This window comes from Kogia breviceps, chromosome 15 (assembly GCF_026419965.1).
Source record: "Kogia breviceps isolate mKogBre1 chromosome 15, mKogBre1 haplotype 1, whole genome shotgun sequence".
Classification (NCBI taxonomy): Eukaryota; Metazoa; Chordata; class Mammalia; order Artiodactyla; family Physeteridae; genus Kogia; species Kogia breviceps.
The window spans coordinates 80,367,105-80,385,042 of NC_081324.1; the positions used below are offsets into that span (position 1 = coordinate 80,367,105).

The 17,938-nt window shown below is 52.7% G+C and overlaps 1 protein-coding gene and 1 long non-coding RNA gene across 7 annotated transcripts in view; one reads left to right on the top strand and one right to left on the bottom strand.

Moving 5' to 3' along the window:
- CIT (citron rho-interacting serine/threonine kinase) overlaps positions 1 to 17,938 on the bottom strand; it is a 173,501-nt gene that overhangs the window by 2,348 nt on the left and 153,215 nt on the right. For 5 of the 6 annotated variants that reach the window (XM_059040791.2, XM_059040788.2, XM_067014720.1 and 2 more), the window contains 15 exons: positions 16,729 to 16,866; positions 15,988 to 16,171; positions 15,271 to 15,362; positions 14,670 to 14,774; positions 14,288 to 14,457; positions 12,953 to 13,033; positions 12,722 to 12,857; positions 10,789 to 10,928; positions 10,332 to 10,424; positions 8,680 to 8,788; positions 8,394 to 8,522; positions 7,842 to 7,922; positions 6,200 to 6,278; positions 5,888 to 6,067; positions 856 to 1,156 (listed from right to left, as the gene is read on the bottom strand). In XM_059040791.2, the coding sequence (XP_058896774.1) occupies positions 856 to 1,156; positions 5,888 to 6,067; positions 6,200 to 6,278; positions 7,842 to 7,922; positions 8,394 to 8,522; positions 8,680 to 8,788; positions 10,332 to 10,424; positions 10,789 to 10,928; positions 12,722 to 12,857; positions 12,953 to 13,033; positions 14,288 to 14,457; positions 14,670 to 14,774; positions 15,271 to 15,362; positions 15,988 to 16,171; positions 16,729 to 16,866 (2,018 nt within the window). Of the gene's footprint in view, positions 1 to 7; positions 1,157 to 5,887; positions 6,068 to 6,199; positions 6,279 to 7,841; positions 7,923 to 8,393; positions 8,523 to 8,679; positions 8,789 to 10,331; positions 10,425 to 10,788; positions 10,929 to 12,721; positions 12,858 to 12,952; positions 13,034 to 14,287; positions 14,458 to 14,669; positions 14,775 to 15,270; positions 15,363 to 15,987; positions 16,172 to 16,728; positions 16,867 to 17,938 lie in introns of those variants that run through there. The other variant, XM_067014721.1, reaches the window with a different exon arrangement.
- On the top strand, positions 225 to 5,842 carry LOC131742676 (uncharacterized). Its single transcript, XR_010836766.1, has 4 exons — positions 225 to 421; positions 1,267 to 1,540; positions 1,860 to 2,005; positions 3,022 to 5,842. It is a non-coding gene; the product is annotated as an uncharacterized lncRNA (long non-coding RNA).

A 17,938-nucleotide genomic window follows, 5' to 3' on the forward strand; every position in this document is an offset into this window, starting at 1 on the left:
AGGAGGAGGAGGAGGGGGTTTTGCCATCAGAGGTCAGAAATCGCTGTGCTCGCTTTGCAAACAGGAAGCCCAGACCGGGGTGTGCCAGGAGCGCGTGGCCTCTCGTCCCTGCGGCCAGCCGGGCGCGACTGGCGCAGCTACCCCTCCGAGCTCGCACAACTCACCGCAGAGTCCCCAACGCTACATGAGTACTTCTCCCGTTACGCACCCCATTTTATCCAGAAATCAGAGGAGCTAAGGGAAGACATTTCAATGGCTTTTCCCCTCCCTGTAGCGGCAGGGGTGACAACAGTGAACTGCGGCTGCAGCAGGAGAGCGCGATCCGGAAAACTGGCCCCGGAACCGGCTGGCCTGCCGAGGGGGCGCCACGTCTTCAGCACATCCCTCCATCTTCTCAGCTGCTAACCTCAAAACTACACAGGTAATAAATACATGCACGTGATTTAAAAACGTTGAAAGGTTCGGAGTTCTTCTAGAAGGCAACCACTGTTACCAGTTCGGTGTAGCCTTCCAGAGAAACTTGACGTATATATGTTTGAAAAAGTAAGGCATCGAACCTTTTGAATAGCCTGTTATCACCTGTGTTTAAGAAGGGGGACCACACCTCCGTATTTGTCTGTATGCAGAGGATCTCTAGAAACTGCACGCCGGCCGCCTCGGCAAGGGGAACGCCGTAGCCCTTGGCAGCTTTTACGGTTTGAGGTGCACACGTTATCCATTTGCGCAGCAGGAAGCCCCTTCTAAGACGTTCTCTCCCTAAGCTTGTTAAGTCCCGCAGACCCCGAAGTACGGTAGCGGCGCCCCTTCCCTACGACAGTAGTGGCCCCGCGGGGATGAGGAGGGCGCCTCACTCACCTTGTTGACCTGGGACAGCGGGGTCCGCACGGCGCCCACGGGCAGCCGGCCCCTGCTGCCGTCCTCAAACAGCCTCCCGGGGGAGCGCTCCCTGCGCGTGCTGAGCATCCGGCCGGGGGACTTCTCCCGCTCCAGGGGGCGGCCCGGAGACTTGTCCCTGCGCAGCTCGGTCCGCCCCTCGCGGTAGCGGTGGGGCGTGCCGGGCTCCCGCGGGTGGCTGGGGCCTTCGGGGGGCGCCGGGCTGGAGGCCACGCGCTTGGTGATGTGCTCGTTGTACGTCGGCGGGCCTCGCTTGTTGGGGCTGCGGCAACGGGAGAGGAAGGTGGGGGGCTGAGCCGTCACAGCCCAACGGGGCAGCTTCCTCCCGCTCCTCTGAGCCACCCGTGCCCCCGTCTCTCCACGCGATATTAGAAAAAGACCCCTCCGGGAATTCTTCGAGCCGCTTATCTCGACAGTGAGGCCAGGGGAAGAAGGCAGCGCTGACAGCAGAGGGCAGTCAGGCTTCCTGGTCTCGACACAGGCTTTCTGCAGAGCGCCCACAGCGCGTCGGGCCCTGTGCTACGCGCTTCGGGTACCTTAACTCGTCAGATCACCCTAACAGCAGCTCTGCAAGCTAGGAACAGCCGTGACCCTCGTCGTACAGACAAGAAGCTGGAGACACAGAGAGGCTGCGATTCCAGTGCAGGTCGGTGCGACGTCGTACTCCCCATATTCTACCCCGCTGACCTAGTATTTTCCAGAGCCCAGAGGGCACAGGAAGAAGTCTTCCTTGAGGGGTTAGGCCTGTACTCATCGCTCTCAAGCTGCCAAAGCTGCCCCATTCCTGGGCCTTTGTTGGGTCACCTCTCCTTCCAAGTGGCTTTCCAAGAGTCTTTGGGGCCTCTGATGCCAGAGGTGTAGGGGTCAGGCCTGATATAATTAGGAGACTGAGGAGGGCAGACGAAAACAGTAGAGCTGGCTCAGAAAATGTCTGAACAGTTTGTATGACCAGTCTAACCCTCCAGGCAGCCCTGGATACGACGTCAGATGAAGATCTCACCAGACACGGCCCTAACCACCTCTCTGAAGAAGCAAGATCCAGAAACAGACAGACAGGACTGACACACAGCCTTCAGTGTCAGCTCCTTCCCACCCCTGACGAGCAGCCAAGGTACTCGGGCCCTTGTTATCTGAGCATAATTAGTGCGGGGAAAAGGCAGACTGCTTAAAATGGGAGCACCATTTCCTAGAGGACGTTACCTGAAGACATTTTGATGGATTGGGGCTTTATCTTGGAAAAGTAAAAGTAGAAATCAGGAAAATATATTTTAACCTAGATATTTTTAAAATCTAAATTACAATTGCAGTTACGTGCTAAGGATGAACCCAGTATGAATCACACACTGATTTATTCTGCTCTAATTTTCTCAACAAAATTGTGTGCTAACATGCTTGGGTGACATCCTTCACCAGCAGAATTGTAATTTTTGCAGCGAAATCAAAGTCGGGGCTTCCCTGGTGGCGCAGTGGTTGAGAGTCCGCCTGCCGATGCCGGGGACACGGGTTCGTGCCCCGATCCGGGAGGATCCCACACACCGCGGAGCGGCTGGGCCCGTGAGCCGTGGCCGCTGAGCCTGCGCGTCCGGAGCCTGTGCTCCGCAACGGGAGAGGCCACAGCAGCGAGAGGACCGCATAGCGCGAAAAAAAAAAAAAAAATCGTAAAGTCGTTTCTTAAACATTTGACAGTGCCACTGGTTTTCCCAAAAGGCCTCTCTTAAGCCTTGATATTTAAATCCTTCCCCTTTGGAAGGGACCACACTTGTTTTTTAAACTACTGGTCTAACTGTAAGCAATCTGTTTTGTCAATGCCCGTAATGGAAAGCAACTGAGCAGCAAAGACACTGACCCAGTGGGGAAGGGGAAACCCTCGAGAGCAGGTTTGAGGGCCAAATCCAGACAGATGCCTGCTTTTATTAAGTTTTACTGGAGCATGGCCACGCCCATCCGGTTTTTGTGGTCCAACAACAAAGTTGAGCAAATGTGAAAATATTTACTATCTGGACCTTTACAGGAAAGGTTCGCCAGTCCCCTCTCTAGGGTAAAATAGATTGGTGGGCAGAGCAGAAGTGACTGTCTTGAATGGTCAGCCCGTGACAAATAATTTCATTCTCTTGCTTCCCTGTGCAGCTCAAAAGGTGGAAATTCCAACAACCCACGCTCAGAAAGCCAGAACTTTGTCTGCGCAGCAGTAAAATTTGAGATAAACCTTGATTTCAAGATGTCGAAATCTGAGCTGTCTTCATCTTTTGTCATGTGGCTTTGTGATATAGAAGACCAAAAAAAAAAAGAAATTTCAAGTATGAGTATCATGTTAAGCCGATTTGTAACGGAAGAGCGTGTCGGGGGCCCATCGTAAAGCAAGCTCACTGCCCAGAGGAACAAAAGTGGCTCAAGGAAGGCCATGCGAGAAGTCAGCTTAGGTTGATGGGATAAAGGGAAACACTGGTCATTCTGGGCGGAGCGGGCCATTTTCCATCTCCACATCCCTTAATAACCAATGCTCTACCACGGCAATTTTATGTTTGTTTCTTGCAATGAGTTACGTTTCCTGCTCTGCTAACAGACTGGGGCAGTGCAGCCTGCAGTGAATCACGTTCTCCCAAGCTGGCCTTCTAGATTCTGGACCTGCCCAAAGCAGACAACAACAACAAGATGATTTTATAAGCCAAGAGACAGTAAAGGAAACTGCTGGCCTTCCAGACACGCCTGGCTGCAGCAGGAAATCGACAGCATTATTTCTGCCCCTTGTTCACAGGAACTAGAACCATCTTCCACGACAGGATAAGTTAACTCCTTACAGAGACACCATATCATCTCAAAAGGAAGGTGCCTGGCCATCTAACTAACTAGTGAGGCAGTGGAGAAAAGAAAAAAATCTAATTACAGTACTTGGGTTGGCTCTTGGTATGACTGACTTGGAAACGAAATAAACTCTAGACGTTGTCAGGAGAGGACTACAGCCCTTTGAGCAGTCACTGCTGAGGCAGGATCAAGCCAGAAAGAGTGAGAAGCCACTGGTGATTCAGCACTTCCGGTTTTCCAGTAAGTTCCTGGGACCAAAATCACACTGACCAAACATTTCTGACCAACACTTACATTTCAACAAAAGAAACAGCCACTACTGTTAGGACATAGTCTCAGAACATTAAATTGATGACTGTCTTTTCTAAGATCTAAGCAGCATTTCATAACATTAGAGGTGGTTCCTCCACCAAACTGAGAGTAAAAACCATCTTGTGTTCAGCTGTGTAGCCCCAGACATTGTGTCTGACAAGCAGTAGGGGGTCCACATAACTCTTTATAGCGTAGACATGTGGGGTTTGTAAAAAATTAAAACCCTAGGTCAATTAAATATTCCCCTGGGTTAAATAAGCTTATCTCCTTTGTGGACCAGGATCTTAAAATTACACATCTCAAACCTGCACATCGAACCGAATCTGGATCCGAGCCCTGGGTGTCAAGACAAAGCCAGTCCCACTTCCACACACTGCTGGTGGGGTAACAAAGGGTACAGCCTCCAAGGAAGAAAACTCACCAACATCTATCAAAATTACCAACGCCCATCAACTCCTTTTCTAGGAATTCATCCTCCAGATAGACTCCTAAGCGTGCAAAATGAATGTACAAAGTCATTTACTACAGCGACAGACTGGAAACAACCCAAACATCCACTGACAAAGGAGCAGTTAAATAAGGTATAGCCATGTGAACGAATGCTATGCAGGTGTTAAAAGACGTTTAAACAAGGAATGAAGAAATACTTGGGATACTGACGTGGGGCGATCTCTCTAAGACACACAAGAGTGTGTGCACAGTATGCTGCCGCCTGTCCTGAGAAGAAGGGGAAGAGCACGTCCAGGTTGGCACAGCAAGGGCTCCCCAAAACCCGTTTCTCCATAGAAACAACAAGAACACTGGCAAAAGTGTCAAAATCAACTTTTTGGAACTCTGGAAGTTAAGCAAAGTCTTGCAACAATTCAGAGAGTGTTTATGCAAGAAAATGTGCAATATTCACCACCCCTGTCTCCCCAGATCTGCAGTAGTTTTGAAACCAACAGCCTTGTAACCAGCTGTGAAAACCAGCACCCTGGTAACCACCGGAGGGGATACGTTAGGACTGGAGCTTCCCCAAAGCCCCAGCCTCAGAAAACTGTCACTATCTGACCTCCCTGGAAAAAGACCATCCTCGGGGCTTGTTTTTAATTGAGCTGATTCAGGTCTTCCTCTGGAGAAATGTCCCATCTCTAGACGTTTACCAAAAAAAAAAAAAAAATCAATGGCTACTCTTTAACATGGCAAATGCCTGAGGCAGTAAGACCAGTTGGGGGAAACAGGAGGCTAGCTACAACACTCAAAAGGAAGTCCTGCATATTCCTGGGGATGTGTAAGGACACACGCACGCACCTACACACACACACACGTAAGCCTGTCACATACCCAGGAAAAACCTAGAAGGCCTCAGTCTGTCAGCCACAGCTGACTGAGTGCTGAAGGTGTGCCCCAGAACACACACAAACACGGTCGCTCAGCAAAGGGTGGGTTCAGTGCATTTAAGAAAATCTAGTCATTCAGCTGACCATTAACCAAGCAGGAACTTCAATGGCTGCACATAACAAAGGACAGACTGCAGAATTTGTACAAGTCACGAAACAAATAGTGGCGACGACACAGCCAGGGAGGGGAGGGGGGCGCTGCCACACTGTTATTTGAAATGTTCAGTTTTCAACAAAAAATTTGCAAGACATTCCAAGCAAGAGTAAGTAAGTCAATAAAGCATAGCCCATACTCAAGGCCTCATTTCTTCTTTTACCAAGGGGGGCAGTAAAAATTTTCCTGATGCTTATAAAGGACTCATTTCAAGGCTGCAGATCCCAAAGAAATGAGTGGCTTGAGCTTTGAAGATTGGGAAACCTTCAGCCAGTTTGGCAAGATACCCTTCTTCGCAGGAAAGCACTTTGCCCCCTGTGATGAGGAGGGAGGAGAGGTGCGTTACCTGCGGGAGGTGGACGGGCCCCGGTGGTGGTCCGTGCCGGTCTCCTTCACGAGGTTTCCTTTGCAGCAGATGATCCTTAATTTATCCTGATACGAAGACGCCAGGTAAATCGCTCCCGAGGAAATTGCAGGGCCCAGGTAGCGTGGGTTCGGGATTTCCAAGTACGCTCGGGCAGGGGTCCTGTGGAGTCCCAGGAGAGAGTGTGTGTGGCCGGCCACCCCCACTGCTAGGCGGGGTAAGAGGGAGCACCGCCCGGCCCTGGCACCCAGACCCAACCGCTGAGCTTTTCAAAGCCTGGAGGGCAGTGCTTACCCCAGGGAGGAGCGGGCCTGGATCTCAATTACTTCGAGTGAGTTGAAGTGGGTCACAAACAGATAAGGTTCTCTGTAGGCTGCGTGGCCACCACCGAGCAGGAGCGTGGGGCAAGGGAGGGTTAAGAGACAAAAAAATCAAAACCTGGCTGCTATGCAGTCCCTGAAGGAACGCGCCCTGCACGTGCACCCACACGCCTACACGATGAGGCGTGTTCGCGTTTACCCCCTGCCGCGCTGTTAGAGCAGAACACGGGAACTGACGCAAGGCTACGTAGTGGGGACCAGTTACATAAATCACGGCACATCCTGGGAGTTCCGCGCAGGCGTAAAAACGCATAAAGCAGCTGTCTCTGCACTGATGTGGAAAAAACCCAAGGTATAGATTTACTTAGTTTGTAAAGCAGGGTTCAGAATACTGTGTAAAGTGTGCTATCACACTGATTTTTTTAAAAGGGAGGGGGATGAGGATTTTTTTTTTTTTGAGGATATATTTTTTAATATGCTCGTTATTTGCATAAAGCACTGGAAGGATAAGAAACTCAGAAAAATGGTTTCCTTTCCGGGAGTGGGGAGGGAGGATTTGGGAGACGTGAGAGGGGTGAGACTTCACTGTAGGCCTTTTTAAACTGTTCAATTGAATACATTTTTCTAAAAAAATTAATTAAAAAAGACTAGGTTCATAGATGATTAAATATTTCTGGTCTTAGTACTATATTTCTATATCACAGTCTCACTCAAACTCCAGGATATAATGAGAGCTGGCTTTGGTCGTAAAGGGAGAAAGAAGAGGATCAGTATTACTCCTTGCGGTGAACTGTTGCTTTGGCATCATCAGTCATGCCGCCCTTGTGGACTCCCCTTGCCTGGCATCGGGCTGACCCAGCAGGAGGTGGGGGAAGCGGGAAGGCCTGCCAGCCCCCACTTCTGCACTCTTAGGAGAAGCCCACGTGGAGAGGAATGAGGCCTCCAGCCACCGGCCCCTGCTAAGCTCCCACCTGACGGCCGGCTCCCACTGCCAGCCACTTTGTGAAGCCGCTTCCGACTTTCTAGGTGTCCCGGTGGCCCTGCTGACACCGCAAGAAGCAAAACTGTCCAGTCAAGCCAGAGGCTCAGGCAATGATAAGTAGTTGTTTTAAGTCACTAGGTTTTGGAACTTGTCATGAAGCAACAGATAAACAAAATAGCCTTGAAGGGTATTTCAGAACATTCACACAGTCACATATGTACGCTTGTGTGTGTGTGTTCACCCTTTGACCCAGTAGCTCTACGTTTAGAATTTCCGAGCTGGGGATGTTTAACAAGTGTGCAAATGTTAGTGTAAGTTGTTCATCACAGCATTGTTCGCCTGATTAGAATTGGCTAAACTGACAGGTGTTCAGCAGTGCTGTGGGATGCTGTGCAGTCTTTGATACGATTTAAATGAACTCACAGGGAACCGTCTCCCTTTCTATCATGAGAGGCCGGTGGGTTTGGCTGATGTGGTTCTGCATCAGGCCTCGGGATCTCTGCCCTGGACGCTTAACGCGGGGGGTGCTCCACGTGGAGCCCGGCGTCTAAGGGAGCCCCGGAATTCCACCTGCCGTTTTCTCCCAGGACACCAACTACTGGCAGAAAAGAGCCCCACCCCTCGCCTCACCTACCGAAGGCCAAAGGTAAGCGACTCCACTTGAGATCATCTGTGCGGCTGCGTCTTCCGTAAGAATCCACGAACACCCCGAACTCTGCAAGGAGGCACAGCCCGGGGCATGAGCACGGCCAGAGGCAGGGGTAGCCGTGACACACACTTGGACGGAAGAGTAAGGAACCCAGCCCAGGGGGCTTGGATTGTGAAAAACCTCAGGAGCTCGAATGAGCCACACCTCTCGGGCATTTATTAAAGAAAGAGGGTTCGAGTGAAAGGGGGGAGATAGGAAAAGAAGCAGGAGACAGAAGGAGGAAGAGTCAGGGAGTGAGAAAGGGGGAGAAACAGGCCCGGAGATCTGGGGGGAATAAAGAAGGAGAGGCCGAGAAAGGAGTGAGGGGCAGAGGAGGGCAGAGCAGGCCGCTCTTGGAGAGACGGACAGCGCCGGACCTGGCTGGAGCCCGGGGGTGGGGCGGGGGCTCCCCGGGGCCCTGGCGGTGCGGGCCCACTGGCCACGCCCGGCCGCGGACCCTGCCCGGGCGGTGCTGCCGTGGGCGCCCCCGTCACTCACCGTGGAAGCAGAGCAGGAACTCCTCCCGCTGCGCCGCGCCGTTCACCTGCATGATGGCCACGGGGAAACTGGGCGAAGAGGAGGCAAACAGGGCAGGCGCCAAGGAATGGTCGTTCTTATCCAGGAACTCTGTAAGGGCGGGCAAGGGGCGGGGCCTCAGGACCCAGAAGGAGCCGGAGGCGGCGGCGGCGGAGCGGGCGCCTCGCGGGCAGGGGGCGCCTCGCGGGCAGGGGGCGCCTCGCGGGCAGGGGGCGCCTCGCGGGCAGGGGGCGCGCCCGGGCCCTACCCTCCAGCGTGTACTGCTTCATGTCAATCTCGTAGAATTTGTTGGTTCCGATGAGGATACTGTAGTTGGTGAAGTGGACACAGCTGCAGGGCTCCGAGGTCTCGATCTCCTGAGACGGGGCAGAGAGGAGGATGTGAGCGTAGACTCGGGGTGGCCCCTGCCCTCCTCGGGCATCTAACCAAGCTGTGCGGGCACCGCCGCGCCACTTCCTCCTGTTGTCTTCACGCCAAGCGCATTCGGTCTCTTCACGTCCCTCACAAGGACCCCCCCCCCCCCCCATCCTTTCGCTCCCTCCGGGTTCTATGCAACCCGAGACTAAGAAGGTCAAGTTGCAGCCAAAAAAAGGGTCAGAAACTCCATTTCAGTGAAACGGTAGCATTCAAAGAGAGCGCTTTAAAACTAGGACATTCTCATCACAAGAAAAAGCCTGGAGGAAAACACCAACAGTGGGTGGTTAGAGGGAGGGGTTTCAGTTTCCTGCCTTTTCCGAGCTTCTAGGTTTCTATTCTGAACCTACATCACCTATATCACTGTTATCATTACTGAATTACCTCATCTATCTGAATTATCTGCTTCCTAATTACTTACACTTGTTTTCAGGTCAATCTCAATGGCTTCAAAAACCTAGGCATGCTTATTCCAAATGATGGCCAGGAATTATAAAGAAGCAGTGATTTCTGGGAATTTTCCGGAAGTTAACAGTTCAAACTCTAATCAGCATTATCCTCACCACTAAATATTTATCGATCACCTACTAAGTATGAGGAAACTAGTATAACACAGTGAAACGTCAGGGAAAGTCAAACTTCAGTTTGGGCCTCAACTTTGTAACCTAGGATCTTGGCCAGCCTCAGTCATCTTACCTGAAAATTAGGGATGGTCACCCCTGCTTCTCACAACTGTTGTGAAAAGTGTGTGAATCAGCCAGCTCCGTCTCTGGTACCAGTAGGTGCTCAATAAAAATGCAAACTACACAAGAGCCCGCCCCAGATGAAATAGTTTCTCTAACAGGTAACAACCCTTATATACTCATCCCTCCTTTTACTTTTGAGACTGATCACGAAAGCACCTGAAATACATCAGGCTTATGATGGGTGGAACATTCCTAGTCTAGGGACAAGAGACAGCTTTCTCCAGAAGCGAGGCAAATGCAGTGATCTCACGGATAGCTGTCCACACTGCAGGCAACATCACAACCCACCGTGCTCCGAGGAGATCCAGCTCCCGAACTGCGTATCAAAACACAGCCAGCACTGGTTTTTTTAAAGGTCATTAATAGAAACTTCTACAATCTGAGAAGGATTCTGGTAGGTGCCACCGGGGGCTTCTAGCTCCTCAGAGAGATCTTCCTTTCTTCTACTGGTTCAAAAGAGGTGTCTCCTCCATCAGCCACCTTCCTTTCTCCCTTCACAAAAGGCTGAATTCACTGGGCTGGCCAGAGAGGCAGCTCACACACACAGGGGAGGAAAGCGAGAGCGAGAGCGAAAGGGGTAAGGGTGGGCCGCTCCGGAGCTTTCTCCAGGGAGCAAGACACCCTCCCTCTCTCTCCAAGGTCACCCAGGCCGAAGGGCCCAGGTACACGCTACTCCCCGAGGCAGCACCCTCCCCACCTGCTCGCTGGGAGAGCAGGCCCGGCCAGGCCCGGGACTTACTTTGCGAATGCAGTACTTGCTGAGGTTTTCGTTGTAGCGGAGAACGGCAACTTTGTTAGGCATGGCCGCGCAGATGCAGAGCCCGCCGTCAATCTGAAAAGCAGTTGAGGAGAGAAGGGAAAGAGCGCCACCGTGTGCACGCTGGCTCCGCGGCCCAGCTAGGAAAGGGACATCAGTTGAGAGCAGGGCCTCCCAAGCCCGCCACCGTGGACACTTTGGCCCAGGTCATTCTCCGTGGTGAGGGGCCACTCTGGGCACTGTAGGATGTTTAGAAGAAACCCCGGGCCCTGCCCACTAGATGCCCACAGTGCAACCACCAGTTGTGTCGAAAAGCAACAGAAATTTAACCCAGTTTGAGGACACACCATTTTCAAGGTCAGATCAGTCAGCCCTGTGGGCAGAGGGGCCGTGACAATTTCAAGAGCACTTGCTGGCTGAGGCCCGCAGGGGCGCTTACCTTGCCGGCAGCAAACAAGTGGCAGCCCTTGATGGCTTCGAAGATGTTGGGTGAGATGTCCGGCTGGGCGGGAAGGTGAGACTGTGCGAGGGACTGTTTCACTTTCTTCACGTCCACGAGACACAGGGCCCGCTCTTCTCCTGAGGGGACGGGACAGCAGAGACACAATGGCGGTTCTCGTTCTCCCCCGAATAAAAGCCACGCGAGGCCATACGGAGGCACTGCTTTCCACAAATTCCCATAAAAACAGTTTAGGTCCGAGTTTTAGATCTAAAAGGAAAATATCTGGCCTCTTGGTCAAGATTCCGGAAGGAAAACAAAAAATTCTGCAGACACAAAACTGGAGAACATGAACTGAATATTCAGACGTGCTCCCCACCAAAGTCAAAGAATGGAGAGGGGACAACAGAACAGTCGATGTGGACTAATCCGGTATGCGTCATGGTGTCACGCGGGGCCACCGAGAGGCTGAGGGTGGTTCCACGTTCAAGGAGACGAGGGAGGCCTGAGTGAGTGCATTGCGTGGTCCTGGACTGGATCACAAGCCGGGAAAAGAATAGAGGACGTGACTGGAGCCACAGGTAGAAGCCAACTATGGGCAGTGTGTGAGGAAATGGGAGCAGCAACGATTAAATGCCCTGAATTAAAAAGTGAAACTGTTCTATACGATGCTGTGACGGCGGATGCACTGTTACCCATTTGTCCAAACCCGCAGGATGTATAAGAGTGAGCCCGAATGTAAGCTGTGCACCTGGGGTGATACGAGTCCGCGTAGGTGCGCTCCGGTGGGGGACGCTGACGGAGGCGGCGGCCTGTGCGCGCGGGGCAGAGGTACGGGGGATTCTCCCTACCTCCTGCTCGGTTTTGCTGTGAACCTAAAACTGCTCCCCAGAATAATGTCAAGAAGGAAGGGAGGAAAGGAAGGAAAGCAAGCAAGAAAAAAGAAGCCAACAAAACACCCAGCAGCGGAAAAGAGCTGAGAGACCAAAGAAAGCCAGTTCCTGACCGTATTACATCAGGATCTGGCCCCTGGATCCAGCCGGCCAGGCCTGAATGAGACGTGACCGTGAATGTTTGGAACATGGAGCCAATGCATTACTGCTTTCCCCTTAAAAAATACACACACACACACACACACACACACACACACACACACACACACACACACAGGACCACTGATAAAGAGAGGGAAAGAAAGCCTCCCGGCCATGGGTATGTGAGAGAGCGCCCCTGTTCTTAGGCAACTGGCTGAAGGATCCAGTCACAGCTGCCACTGAGTCCCAGGTGGTTCAGAATAAGTGAGTGAGAGAGAGAGAGAGAGAGAGAGTGTGCGTGTGTGTGTGAGTGTGTGCATGTGAGTGTGTGATGGTGTGTGTGAGTGTGAGACTGTGTGATGGTGTGTGTGATGGTGTGTGTGTGAGAGACTGTGTGAGTGATGGTGTGAGACTGTGTGAGAGAGTGCATGTGTGAGTGTGTGTGTGTGCGTGTGTGATGGTGTATGAGTTTGTGTGATGGTGTGTGTGTGCGTGTGTGTGATGGTGTGAGACTGAGACTGTGTATGAGTGTGTGTGATGGTGTGTGTGTGTGAGAGTGAGAGAGTGTGTGTGTGTGATGGTGTGAGACTGTGTGTGTGAGAGTGTGTGTGAGAGAGAGAGAGAGAGAAGGGCGGGGGAAATGTGGCAAACTGCTAGTGAGCCGTGCACGCAGATGAAGGGTGTCCGAGACCAGGGAGAAATGGGAGGCGGGCAGGCGCCCAGAGAGGGGGCCGCGTGTGAGCAGAGCGCGGGGGGCGCGGGCACCTACAGGACGCGGAGGGAAGAGCCGCTTCTGCTCCAGCCTGCCCCCGGGAGGGCCTGTCTCTGCGTTCGACAAGCGTATGAGGAATCATCTCCCTTACAAGTGAAGGAAAAGTGCCGTGTCCCTGGCCTCCCACCTGCGATCAGGAGGAGCTTCTCCAGGTCCTTGATGATGTAAATCTGGAAGACCGCTCCGATCCCGGGGACGTGGGTGAGGGAGTTCTTCAAGACGTTCAGCGCGTACAGCCCTTCCTCGGTGCCCACCAGCACCACCTGCCGGAGCGCAAGTCCCCAGGCAGAGCGTGAGGGGCGGGCACGTCCCCAAACCAGCCCCGACGCCGCCGACGGTGCCCAGAAAGCGCGGTCACCTGGTCGCTGAAGGGCAGCGTGCAGTTCAGGTCGAGCCGCTCATCGCCTTCCAGCTTCAGCAGGGAGTTTCCGAGCAATTTCTTTTCACGTGAGAAAGAAAAAAGAGAAAAAAGAGAGGACACGGTGAGCTGAACTGTTCGTGACCAGACCGTCCAGACAGACAAAAGCAAGAGCGGAGAAAAGTTTAATGCCAGGAAGAAGGGCGAGTTCCTCCCGAAGGCGCTCAGAGGCGCACATCTACTCGTGGCTGGCCCCGAATCGTGATCTGCGCTCAAAAGGCAGGAGGTGAATGTTACCAGTATCTCTGGGGTGGCTGTTAAGTAGTGCCAGAGTTGTAACTCGGTTCAGATGCAGAGCTAAATGAGTGCAGGAGACGCAGAGACAGAGTCTGTGATAAGGAACAAGCCGAAGCTGAAGGATGTCCCCGCCAAGGCTTATAAGCCACACGGACGCTCCTGCCCCTCCAGGCGGCGGCACAAGTGCAAAGCCCAGTGTGAGCGGCAAACCCACCCGCTTCTGAGTCTCTTTACCCGAACCCACGCGGGCGGAAGCCCGTAGGAGGCACGGTCGGGGCCCTAACGTACACGCATGGATGGGGCGTTCAGTGCAAGGCTCACGCGTGGGGCAAGGAGACGGGCCATCAGACAGGGTTACCCCACAAGCAGGAGCCTCGTGCTTAAGGATTTTCCCGTTGCTAACACTTAAAGTGTTCATTAGGAGCTAAGTGTGTGAAAAGAGCTGTCGGGCCTTTGGTGGAGCAAACGCCAGTGCGTGATGAGCGCTGTCTGTATCCTGGAATGTTCCAGGAGGAGCGACGCCAAGCAAGGCCCACCCACGTCTCTAACGTCTTCAGGAAAAGTAGGATTTCAGACCTGCCTTCAGAAGAGCAAATCACATAAAAGCAACCGAGCAGGTTACGAAAAGCCTTCCTGAAGGAGACACGGCTGTCGGCAGCCTTCGTGCCGCTTCACGGCCGGAGTGCTCGTGACGCAAGCCTTCAAACCACGTAAACGCTTCCGGGTAAACGAGAGAGAGGATTTCCTTGTAAAGACATCTGCCCTGTGCTGCCAGAACCGAGATGCAGCGCGCCCCGAGAGCTGGCTAAGGGGGTCGGCTCCCCCATTCTAGAAGGCTCTGGGGGTTGGAGGGGGACCCACAATGCCGGCCAAGCCGCCTCGAAGCCTGGATCCCTGTCGGCACAGAATCCCAGTCGCGACAGTCTCAAGCCGTCACCCCTCAGAGAGGGAGGCCGAGGGGAAACACGGCAGCCGACGGGAGCCCCACCAAGTGTGCCCGCTGCACAGACAAGCTCCGGCGCCCGTGTGCATACTCACAGCATCGGCTTCTGCCTTTTCCCTAGACACTCTCCCACCTGCGACAACGGACTCTAAGGCGGTGACCCAGCGCTGCTTGTCGGGGAAGCTGGGGGCCAGCAGGTAGAGGGTCCTCCCGGGCCAGCAGGTGGTGTGCGGGTGAGATTCCATCTTCAGCACGTAGGGGACATCTAGGAGATTCGACAGAGCACAGGGTGGAGTTTGCCCACCCCCGCCGGGAACAATGGCCAATCCACACCCGAGTCCCGGTTACTTAGCAGAAGCGGGGGCCGGGGAGCCTCCTTCGCAGGCTGATCCACCACGTGCCCCCCCTCCTGCCCTTGCCGATGGGCCCGGCCCAGCCCAGCCCAGCCCACGTGCGGGAGGCCCCGCCGCGCCGCACCTGCTTTGGCTGTGTTTGCGAGTTCAGAAGCACCAACGGCGCCATGAATAGACACGTCCCCGTCGGGAAGGCACAGCTCAAATTCTTCCACCGGCCTCTGTCCAGCTTGGTGCGAAGAGGAAGGGTGGAAAGCAAAACAAAAGAACAGGGACAAGAACAAGAGGAGACGAGAGGAGAAGAGAGAGAGAGAGACGGAGTATGCGGTGGACAGAGAGGCGCACGAGAACAGAGGAGGGAAGAGATGTGCGGAGAGGGCGGAGAGGGAAGATAAAAACAAAAGTAAAGTGCGTCAGATGAGTGGCACAGTCAAATTTCGGATGACGATGCGGATTTATGGGTTAGTTGGCCGAGGCGGAAGTTCTCGGAAGGTGTATTAGCAGGTGGAATCTTCAGGGCAGCACCCTGCTGGGTCTTCAGTGGGGAGACCTACAGACGTGAGTATCGTACCAATAACCTTCAGCGCAGTCATTTGGGTTTTAATTTTCAAAAATGGAAACTTGTAGAAGGCTTGCAACGCAATCCGGGAAACAGAGCCTTCTCGCCAAGACTAGGAGACCTGGGCCAACCACGTGCAGTGAGATTCCCCGAGCTAGTAATTTACCTTCTCTGGCTTCACTGTCGTAAATGAGGACTTTGGAGCCCTCCAGGACGATGAACTTCCTGTCCCAGCCTTGCTGTCCTCGTTTGTTATTCCTGGGAAGACAGAGATGGGAGAGAACTGTGTGAACTCAGAAGAGTCAGGCCGGGGGAAGGGGTGGGGAGGTGAGGGAACCCCGGTGAAGATGCTTCCCTGGAAAACATCGGGAATGAAGTGCAGGGGCAGGGAAGAGAAGCTTCCTCTACCCTTCTGGGTTGTAGGCTGGCCTCGGAATTCAACTGATGTAAGACACATGAACAGGAGAAAAGCATACACATTTTATTTTATGTGTACGTGGGGGTCTCCACAAGAAAATAAAGCCCCAAAAGCAGATGGGCCCAAGTGCTTACATACTAAGTTGAACAAAGAGCAGCAATTGTGGGAAGGTAACCGGGTCTGTGTGCACAGATTTCTCTCAGCTGGCCTCGCCCCCCTGCTCCAGGGATGCGAATGCTTCTTCCCTCCTGGTACAGGAAGAGCAGCTTTTACATGGGAGTTTTATCTCCTACTTTCCGGGAGAGACAGGGGAGGTCGGAGTGTCGCTCCTGCATCTGCTGTTTTCCAAATGCCTTTAGCTCAGAAGTATCCTTACCCCAAAGCGGCCTGTGCCGGGCCGGCACATCCTGCCACCCTTCACCAGACACCCCCCGCCCCCCAGCCCGAACTGCCTTGCAGCAGTACCTGGGCACCTTCATCCACCCTTCCAGGTGCAAAAAGCCGCTGCTGGGCTCCTTGGTCTGGAGACCCGGGGAGTTCATTTTGTCGCGGCAGAAGGCCTCAGTGAAGTGCGTGGCGTATTCGGCTGGCAGCCCACAGGTAGCTGGCAGGCACGTGGAGCACTTGGGATGACACATGACCTGACATTCTAGGGAAGAGCAGTGAACAACCTGAACACACACTCGGCTGATGCTGGAACGTTCCCTGCCTCTGCCAGCCAACCCCCCGCCTGGCCCGTCTGTCCGGCCCCGCCATCCAAGGGCATCCCTAACCTTTCCCAGGAGCCAGGCCCCTACGGAGAAGAGGAAACGAGACAGCCAGGCACTCTCGACCCAGTTTTCCTGGCTTCTCCCAGGCTGCCACAGACAGGTGTGTAAAACACATCTGCACGTTTCCCTTGGAGCCAGCACACAGCCTAAAGGCAGGGAGAGACCAGCCTGACGGAGAGGGGGCTGGAAGTTCACAAAGCCCAAGGCATTTTGCACACGGGGTTGGCGACATGAGCTGACAACGCGTATAAAACTCCCTCTTGAACGGGGGGAAAAATAGTGTCCTCCCACTGCGACTAAAAGCTTGAAAATGAATGCACTACATGATGAGGAATTTAAAAAGGAAAAAAAAAAACACCCCGCCCCCATCGGACAGAATCTTAGGTGGAGATGCACTGGCACCCCGCCCCCCTCCACGCACAGCGGCTGCTCTTACCTAGACACTTGGACGCCTGGCGCCCAAAGTGCACGGTATCCAGACACACAGCGCACTGCGTGGCTCGCATGTTCAGTCCTACATTGAACCGGTGAGGGATGTTGTGGTGCATGCGCTCCTTAAGACGTCGGCTGAATTCTGGAGGAAAATTTTTTCAAAAAAAATCATTAAAGTGCTGCAAATGATGCCATCAAGAAAGTGAAAAGACGCCCCACAGAACAGGAAAAGGGTTCGCAAATCATCCCTCTGACAAGGAGCTTGTAGATAGAACATAGGAAGAACTCTTATGAAGCAACAGGAAAAAGACAACCCAATTAAAAAATGGGCAAAAGATCTGAATAGACATCTCTCCAAAGAAGATAAATAAATGGCTGAGAAGCACAGGAAAAGATGCTCAACGTCATTCATCATTAGGGAAATGCAAATAAACACCACAGTGAGATATCAGTTCACGCTCACTGGGTTATCCAGACTCAAAAATATGGAAAACGCATGTTGGTAAAGATGTGCAGAAATGAAGGTCCTCATACGCTGCTGGTGGGAAAGCAAATGGTGCAGCCATTTTGGAATCCAGTTTGTTCGTTCCCCACAAAGTTAAACACAGAATTACCAAATGACCCAGCAATTCCACTCCTAGGTCTACACACCCAAGAGAACTACTGGAAACATTATGTAGCCATAAAATCTGTGCACAGATGTTCACTGCAGCATTATTTATGATAGCCAAAACATGGAAACAACCTAAATGTCCACTGATGGATTAATACAGAAACAAGATGGGATAACCACACAATAGAATATTATTCAGCAATTAAAAATGAAGTACTGATAAATACTACAAGATGAATGAATCTCAAAAACATTACGCTCTGTGAAAGACGCGAGACACAAAAGGTCATACATGGTATGATTCATTTATAGAAGACGTCCAGGATAGCAAAGCCATGGAGATAGGAAGCAGACTGGTGGTTGTCAGAGGTTCCATGAAGGGGGAGGTGGGAAGCAACTGCCAATGAGCAGAGGGTGGTCTTGTTTTATGGGGGTTTTTTTTGGGGGGGAGGGTGGACCAAAAATGTTTAAAAATTAGAATGTGATGGTTTCACAACCTTGTGAACTTACTAAAAAACAATGAATTATACATTTCAAACAAATGAATTGTATAGTATGTGAATTATATCTCAGTAAAGCCGTTAGAGCATGTTAGTGACGG